Source organism: Nilaparvata lugens, chromosome 14 (assembly GCF_014356525.2).
Source record: "Nilaparvata lugens isolate BPH chromosome 14, ASM1435652v1, whole genome shotgun sequence".
In the NCBI taxonomy this organism is placed as follows: domain Eukaryota; kingdom Metazoa; phylum Arthropoda; class Insecta; order Hemiptera; family Delphacidae; genus Nilaparvata; species Nilaparvata lugens.
This window is the reverse complement of record NC_052517.1, coordinates 12418122-12427481: the sequence shown is the minus strand read 5'-3', so window position 1 is coordinate 12427481 and position 9360 is coordinate 12418122. Positions and strand designations below refer to the sequence as shown.

General features: G+C 34.7%; 1 protein-coding gene across 1 annotated transcript; it reads left to right on the top strand.

The window, feature by feature from the left end:
• Positions 1–434: 434 nt before the first annotated feature.
• Positions 435–4337, top strand: LOC120354192. Its single transcript, XM_039440766.1, has 3 exons — positions 435–1958; positions 3551–3653; positions 4229–4337. Exons 1-3 carry the CDS (start codon positions 1791–1793, stop codon positions 4321–4323), a joined length of 366 nt encoding a protein of 121 aa, XP_039296700.1. The 5' UTR covers positions 435–1790; the 3' UTR covers positions 4324–4337.
• The last annotated feature ends 5023 nt before the right edge of the window (positions 4338–9360 follow it).

The following is a 9360-nucleotide window of genomic DNA, read 5'->3' as shown; positions in this document are numbered from 1 at the left end:
TGGGTGGTGTCACTGTGTCCAACTTTAAAGCTTTAAATATGGTGAAATTCCTGGTTCAAAGTTGTTCCAAATTATTATATAGTTTTTATAATTAAAATAATACATAAATAATAGAATTCGTCTATGATGATATACTTTTAAATTGGTTTCAATGAACAGTTAATAATTATAAAACATAGACATGCTAGTATAAGATACAGTAGACAAGGATATATATGTTTATAACAATAACGAATAACATAATAAATAAATATTTCTTCCTATTTTTTTTTTTTTGTTTATATTTTTTTATACACTAGTATATCGACCCTCAAACGTTATATATGGCTAAGCTAGTTTGTTCATATATTTTCAACAAGTATATTTTTCTTTGTAGTTTAAATAAATAAATATTCGGGCTTATTTGGCCTAGAAACGAAAGTATAAACTGAAAAAATTTAATAATATATTATTTCTTTGATCGATGTTTAGCTGAACTGCCTTCTCAATTTGCTACTTGTTACTGAGCTGGCCTTGGTTTGTTTCGGGGTTATGTTTACATTTTGAAACTAACCTTCAAATATAACTTTACCGTTCTAATCCATTGGCATATAAACATATATGGTTTTTTCCATTGACTAATTTTTTGGAAGGCATACAATTACAGATTTATTTATTTCTTGCCTGGTGAGTTAGATAGCGATCGTCTATCGACCTCAGATAAGATTATATGTTTCTACGGTGATAGAAGCTATTCTGTTCTTGTACTAGCCTATGAACAAATTTATTTTGTATTTTTAGGGCTGTACGATCATTGGTACGTCACAAAAAAGTCCCTCTAAATTGAGTCGGCGGGTTTATGATACAGGAACAGGATCTATGAGCGCGCAGGCTCGATTTACTCAAGTACCAAATGATTGACTCGGTATCTGCTATCTTACGTAGCGGGTCTCAATTAACTGAGCAAATTTTTGGTTCATTGAACACAAAACGGGTGCAAAGTGCCCTAGATGGTGCGCAGACTCATCCGGTGCAACTTAAGGTGATAAGGTACCCCTTAATGGCACGCAGGCCATTGGTAGTAACCTTTAGGAGTGAGGTCTGTCCCTCTAGTCTCCTATGAATTAGATAGAGTCAAGCTGATTTTTTCAGGTTGATCTCTTTACAAAGGTGAGTGTAAACGATACAGTGATACATTTACCTCAAAGTATTGATTTTTGGCATTTCGCCATGCAATGCAATGTTTAAAACATAAATGTGACTTCAACAGTTAGTCGACATCGGGTAGCTAACTTCCGGCTACTTTTCTTTCGAGCAATCATGTGTACTGAGTTGATGTTTTCATTAGATACCGCCTGTCCTGGATGACTCTTACACAAAAATGGACATAGAACGTTTACAACATTTAAATTTGGCTAACTTTACATTAATCAGTAGGTATTATATGCTTAAATTTGGTACAGACTAGACGAATCGATTCTTTTCCATAATTTTGAACTATTACTTCATATCTTTGAGGTTATGGGTCGATATTTAATTCTTTTTCCATGCAATAACATAAAATAGACATATTATAATAAACATAAAATTATTTTTGGTTTTTCTCATTGGTTTTTGATATGGCATACATTTATAAATACAATATTTCCTCGAACAATTTTACAATTTTTTATATTGGGGAAGTTGGCACTTTTGCTTGATGTGTTCTTTCGCTCACAGCTGATTGTTGATTTTTATAATCTTGAAACGATTTCCTGTATATTTACAGGCTAAATGCATAACTTAATATTCTCAATTTCACACTTAATAAAATGTACGCAATTTGTGCACAGATTATTAATTGGACAAATTTATCCGGCTTTATTTTTAATAATAATTTCCTGTTCCAGGTCTGTAACAATATCCATGGAGCTTTGTTTTTGTTTGAGTTGGAACTTGACCTCGCCTCGTTGTGGACAAAATATCATAATATTTACACGGTGAGTATAACAGGCATAAAAAATTGTTTACTTTCTTTATCATCATTTGTTATACCGATGCCTGCTTATCTCGCCAACCGCTAATGTTTATTTATCCTTTCGTTGTATTTGTTTACTCCCATAGCTGTTGTACCTTTTTCTTAGGTTAGCTAGGCTGATACTGCGACTGGATCTGTGTTGACGATCTTAAATTGATAATTTAATTTTGTTTGCATACTAAATAAACTGGTGAATTTAGATGATGCTTTCAATTTGCCTGTGATGCTTTAAATGTTTATTGAGTGTATTGATAATTTCGACAATGACTGATTGAACCTGTTACATGAAATAGGTGAGGTGCAATGTTGTTGTTGTTGGAGACAATCTCAACCGCTAAGATGAAATCCAGTTTGTATAATATCATTGACATATGAAGCTTCGCTGTCATTTAATGAATTTGAATTAAATTTCCATTTTGCTGTCCCTCATTCGGTATTATTTGGGTAAGCTTGTTCCTATTTGATGATTCATTTTCATAAATTTGAAGCCCCGGTATTTCAGGTATTGGTTCAAAATATCTATCTGCCTTGTTCCTTTTACTCTATTACTGTAATTATATAATTTGTTTGTTTTATTACCACCATTCATCAGTTTTTTCCAATCACATTCCCTCATTGCTTTCCAATCATGTTTACTACACCAACTTATACCAGTTTTCCATTTATATTTTCCCATCATGCTTACAATAATAGTAAAAAATATCAAGTTACTAATCTCCACTTTATCAATAAATTTTCTCAATAACAGCATCACAATCTTTAACAATAACATCATCATATCAACATCACAACTTTTCATTAATACCGCAGCCACGCTGATAACAAACATAGTACAGCACATTAAAACATTTCCTCTCCATTTCATAATAGAATTTCTTAATAAACAATAATCAGGTACCTTCATTTCCCACATACAACTCATTAATCCTTTCGATTTCATACAGCACATTTCTATATCCAATAATTCCATATCATTTTCCTTCCAGTAACAATAATCCATGATTTCCTTTCTTTTATTTTCGGGTCTATTCCAGTTATCCTTCCGATTTTCGTGGTCACATGGATAAACGGCTTGCTTAAATCTAATGTGCCTCCTATGCATGCCATCAGTTGCTTTCTGTTCCTCATCCTGGAGCCGGTGTTTGTGGTCCATCTGGTAGGCTGCTTCACGGTGGTTCTCATCCAGTGTCCATGCATCCTTTGGGCGGTGCGGTTTGAAACGGGCATGGGGGCGTCGGCGCGTGCGTTTCTTCCCTCTCTTCTTCCGCCTCCTGGCCTTCCGATGCTGGTTCCTCCTCCTATTCCTCCCGAAGTCGTACGGCTGGTCCCACATCCTGAACTCCTTCTCGGCGGCTGGTCGCTGTTTAGGCCTGGTGTGTCTCTGCCTTTTTCCAAACGTTAATCTCCTTGGTTGGTGTTTGGATGTTGGTATTGCTGACTTTGTAGGCTTGCACTTATTTTCTGAGAGTAGCTGTGTGTATGTGAAGTTTGTTGCTTTTGTTTTGTGGTAATGTGAACTATCATTCTCAATACTTGGGGACGTTCTGCTTACAGGTGGATCCGGGATTATGTGCGGTAACTGCTGCTGCTCGTCCTGGATTTCAAGGAGGCACTGGGTCATCGCGCATATACTCCATCCAGGATCGTTGCATGCAAGGTGAGTTGAGGCAGGTGGTAATTTATCTGTTTTTTGTATCGTGGTCCCTTGTAGGTCATTCCGGGAGTCCATGCGGCAGCTTACTTCTTCTGTAAGTGAGACGCCTGCTATTTCCGGTAGGGCTTCAGACCAGGTAGAATGGATGATGTCACTTGTAGATTGTGGGTCTCTGCAATCGGTAGAGTGAGTATTAAGGGTCGCTTGTGAGTGTTGTTGTAGGCGTCCTTCTACATCATTTACCTGCTCTGATACTTTAGTAGTCATACCCTCCTTTAATCTATGGTCTTTAATGGTCATGTTAGCACGTACTTTATCAAATATGTCATCCAACCCTTTTAGGAGTTTGTTGTCACAATTGATAAGACGTCGTTTAAACTCCTCTAGATTCCGCTTTCTCTCTTCTCGGTCCCTTTCTCTCTCTTCCTGCCGCTCACGCTCCCTTTCTTCTCTGTCCTTGTCCATCTCCGCTATCATCCGAGACAGCCTCTCCGTGATTCTCCTGTGAATGGCGAATTCTTGTGCCGTCATCGCAGGTCTATGGGTGTCCTCCCGTACTAATGTTTCTTCTGTTTTAGGTATGGGCGGAGACGATATGGTATGTGGAGACGAGGTGGTCGGCGGGGTTGACGCATCGGGGATTGCAGCAACGCTGGTGACTGGCTCCGAATGATGTGCGTCCGGATGGGAAACAGACGAGTTTGTCGTCCATCGTGAACCAATAAATCCACGGATAATATTGTGAAATTTAAGCAGTAGTTCAGTAGTATGTGAGCAGACAAGTGAATCGATGCTAATTTGCTTAAAATTAGATAAGTGATGAGATAAGTGAACAACAAATATTTATCACGGTGATTAGTGCCGCGAGATGACTAGAGGATAATTCAGTGCACGTTGACCTTCAATTGTTCGAGGTAAACATATAAACATTAAAAATTAACAATAAAAATAGGACATATAGTACTAACATATAGAAATTTCTTGTGAGGTAGGATACGAAACCTTCTTGTTTTATAATTTTCGTGTGGTTTAGTCCACATACAAAATTGATCTGTTCAATCTCAAGTTCGTTCTTTCTCTCCCCTAAAAATTCATCACTAGTTGACAAATCTTTTACCCACATTGATCATGCAGGGCACGGCTTATTGATAATTGGGGTTCTGTGTCCCTCTAGTTTGATTAGGATTGTTATGATGAATATTCAGGCTAAGTTTGACAAGTTGGGATTGATCCAAAGTTTGAAAAAATTTCTGGGTACTAGTGAAATAATTATGTAATCTAATGGTGTAGCTGTACATGCCTAGGGGTCTCATCAGAGGCTAACACAGTTGGGCGCCATGTGTCAAATATCGGCCTCACGTTGAAGTGTCATGTGTCAAGTTCTGCTCCTGGGAGGGGCATGAACATGCACTAAAATTGATAATTATAAACACTTACCAATTAAACCAAAACTACAATCATAAATCATGGGCAATATTCCTCAACATTTAATGCCCCACTGTTTTGTTCCGTAGAAAGAAGAGGACGCAAAATGAATAAGTGATTTATGATTAGAATAGTCTGATTAAATAAGATAATTAAACGGTTGTAATATTTGAGGTTATGATTCAATGATAGATATTTGTAGGTTAGATCGGTTGATGTTTGTTTAATCGAATTGTCGATATCACTTAAGTCGATGTATTGAAGCAGAATGACTAATATATGGATGGGACAGATTGAAAAAGTTAATTCGCACAGCAGAGGGTTTGACGGTCTACAAAGGTAGCCGAAGTAAGGGATCTGAGACTCTAACTTAATATTGTAGGTGGCTATAATATAATGAGGTGGAATTAAATTCACTTTAATAATAAAAGACAGTGCAACTTGAATCTGCTGAAAATAAATCCTGTTGTCACTATGATCAAACAGAGATAGTAACTTTGGAGTGAACCTTTTCTCCAAGTGATGATCAATATATCCAGAATCCAATACTTGTGCCGTAATTTGGAAAGATATTAGACCACATGAAACAACAGATAGAATGGCAAATCCATGCGAACCAGGTCTCTGATAAATACTATAGGTTATGTAGCGAAGTGCTGGACCAAAATAGTAAATATTTCGAGTACCGAGTTTAATTCTAACGTTGTCTATACGATCTATTACCTCTCTTTTCAACGTTGATCGGCTGATGATGCGGGATTCACTTCACCTCGGTGTAGCAGGCCGGTGGGAGTCGATTTACTATTTGATTCTGTGGGATACTCCCAATGACAGAATTTATTACTTGATAAGAAAAACGACCACCACTTACCACCAGAATAGATAATAGTCTAATGATAGATACTATACTCGCTACTGTCTGACTATTGCAAAACAGGACGTGTCCTGAATGATCAATGTGTGTCAGTCGAGAAAGAACGAATTTGGAGGTAAAATGAAGTAAATCCAGTTTAACAAAACGGTAATATGGATATATTCTGATAGATAAACTGTTACAGCAAATATGGAATAAATTAATGAACAAATTATGTGAATAATAATTTTCGATAGATACAAAATAAATATTGGTTGATAGTAGATTTGAATCTTTAATTTATAAATATTATGTAGAAAGTTCGGTATTCTTCAATTAAACAAAATGAAATGGATAATAGCCCTTAGGAAAGGGTCATAAACTGAACTAGTTAAACAAGAAAAAACAAGTTAATATGAAATAGTGATTCAGAAAATAGAATAAATTAACAATTGAAATTATTCTCAGGGTGTGGTTTCGCCTAAGGAAAATAGACCTTTTAGCTAAGTACAGCGTGGATAGTTAAATGTATTTAATATTATAAAAATTAATTATGATAAGTTTTTGTACCCTTAAGACTATAGTCATGACTTTTCTAACTGAACGAATTTATGCGCTGTACAATTTTCGCAGATTTATGGGGATCCCCTTTTATATTCGACAACTTACGTAGACTTTTGTTTCCGTTTTTTGGTTTTTCGAAATATATTCGGCCGTAGAATATATCGTTCCGGCTGGGTCCTTCCACGTGGCGAAAAATGTTGAACAGACTTCACTGATATAATTTAGGGGTTTATTTAAATGAAATTTAAAATCTTGATATCACAATTATTATAGGAACTTTGGAACAACTTTTAAAAAAAACAGAAAACGAAGATTAAGTTACATGAAACAGAAATTAAAGCTTTGAAACAATTAGGTACGTGGACTAGGTCTGCATCCTACCGATGATCCTTGCAAAATGGCCTCGAGTCTTCCTCTTCTAATTTTCACTTCAATTTCTTCTCCAAATTTTATCTTGCCAAATTTACATATTAATTCGGGATTGGTCCGATCCTGTGACGTAACCAATACGCCGAATGGGTGGTGTCACTGTGTCCAACTTTAAAGCTTTAAATATGGTGAAATTCCTGGTTCGAAGTTGTTCCAAATTATTATATAGTTTTTATAATTATAATAATACATAAATAATAGAATTCGTCTATGATGATATACTTTTAAATTGGTTTCAATGAACAGTTAATAATTATAGAACATAGACATGCTAGTATAAGATACAGTAGACAAGGATATATATGTTTATAACAATAACGAATAACATAATAAATAAATATTTCTTCCTATTTTTTTTTTTTGTTTATATTTTTTTATACACTAGTATATCGACCCTCAAACGTTATATATGGCTAAGCTAGTTTGTTCATATATTTTCAACAAGTATATTTTTCTTTGTAGTTTAAATAAATAAATATTCGGGCTTATTTGGCCTAGAAACGAAAGTATAAACTGAAAAAATTTAATAATATATTATTTCTTTGATTGATGTTTAGCTGAACTGCCTTCTCAATTTGCTACTTGTTACTGAGCTGGCCTTGGTTTGTTTCGGGGTTATGTTTACATTTTGAAACTAACCTTCAAATATAACTTTACCGTTCTAATCCATTGGCATATAAACATATATGGTTTTTTCCATTGACTAATTTTTTGGAAGGCATACAATTACAGATTTATTTATTTCTTGCCTGGTAAGTTAGATAGCGATCGTCTATCGACCTCAGATAAGATTATATGTTTCTACGGTGATAGAAGCTATTCCGTTCTTGTACTAGCCTATGAACAAATTTATTTTGTATTTTTAGGGCTGTACGATCATTGGTACGTCACAAGTTGAAACAATAATTAATAATTTAAATATTCTTATACAATTTTTATTATGTTTGAGACTGTTATAATTAATTTCTGCTGCTTTTGTCAATAATATAATGTTCATGCTATGACCTAGTTAGTTACAATAGTACTTGATATTATAATACCATTCCTTAAATAATAAATAATTTCAACAATAATACATATATTTTATTTTTTTATTCGAAATTCTTGGTCCTTTATCGATAGTTTTTACTTTTTAGAAATAATATTATAGCTTGCATGAATTCTGGCATGACATTTTACAATATGTTGAATCAGTCAGCTGTGTTTGAGCTGCTTTAAAACATCTGATCAATATTAAAAAAGTGTAACCTCAAAATTCAATGAGTAGTTCATAAATGGTTCGTGCTCAATTTGCAGAATAATTATAATTTTATCAAATAATTCTTTAGAAAATATGCAGTACAGAACTGTACTCTTATCTGATATACAGTTACTGATAAGGAAGCTTTATCGCTCGGTCGCTAACTATTCCTTTGGCAAATTCTTTCATTTTAAAAGGGTAATCACAATTTTCTGGCTAGTTCTCTCCTTCTCATGAGGTTTATTTAAAACGATTCATCACACTACATAAGTTCAAACAAAGTCTATTGAGAGACTACATCTTCATTTCTGTTAGCAGCAATGGACAGATGCTGAATGAATGCACTACGCTTCTGTCATCTTGCCGTGGACAGCTGTAAACGGCCTCACTAGATGGGAACCTAACCAATGTTAACTGTGATTGGCAGTTACTATTTTCTAGAAAAAATTCTGCCAATAGAAAGTAACGGTACAACTATAATTTTTAGACACATTCTCCCACCAAGTGACAGCTATATTTTTCCTTGACAGCTGTGAATTCCTTGCCTTATAAGGTCATGAACTCGACTGATGCTCCAGGAAAATCGTTGATTTTCTTAGTACTATAACTTCTATGCACACACTTACAGAGTTGACACAACGCAACGCAGAAAAGCAAAACAAGCAAAACAAACTGTTATACAGACTGACTTCTCATGATAATTCGCACATTTCTCATCGTTCACAATATTGGAACAATGAATACTGCTACAGGTCTATAGTTTCAAACAAAGACCTTGAAGAGGTATGCATCTTAAAGTTCCTTGTTTCCAATATTTTGATTTGCAGTCATGGTATTATCATGTGTGCCCATCAGTATTAATATTCTCACATTAAAAAGAACTAATTTGATGAGTGCTTAAAAATAATCGAATGAACTATATTATTATGCTGAAAAAATTATAATATTTTTGATTGTAGAAAATTGATTTTTATCAGATGGGAAGATTTCCACAGTTCTGGATTAATTATGTAATTATATGGAATACAAATTCGAACATGAACTGAGTTTTTGATGTAGGAGAAAACAAATAACAGTTTTTAAGATTGAATTATGATTCAACTGTGAATTATGATTGAACTGAATCAACTAGAACAGGTGACACCAGATACTAGTGAATGAGAAAACTGCATGAGAACTACTGTTCACAGAGCCACTAG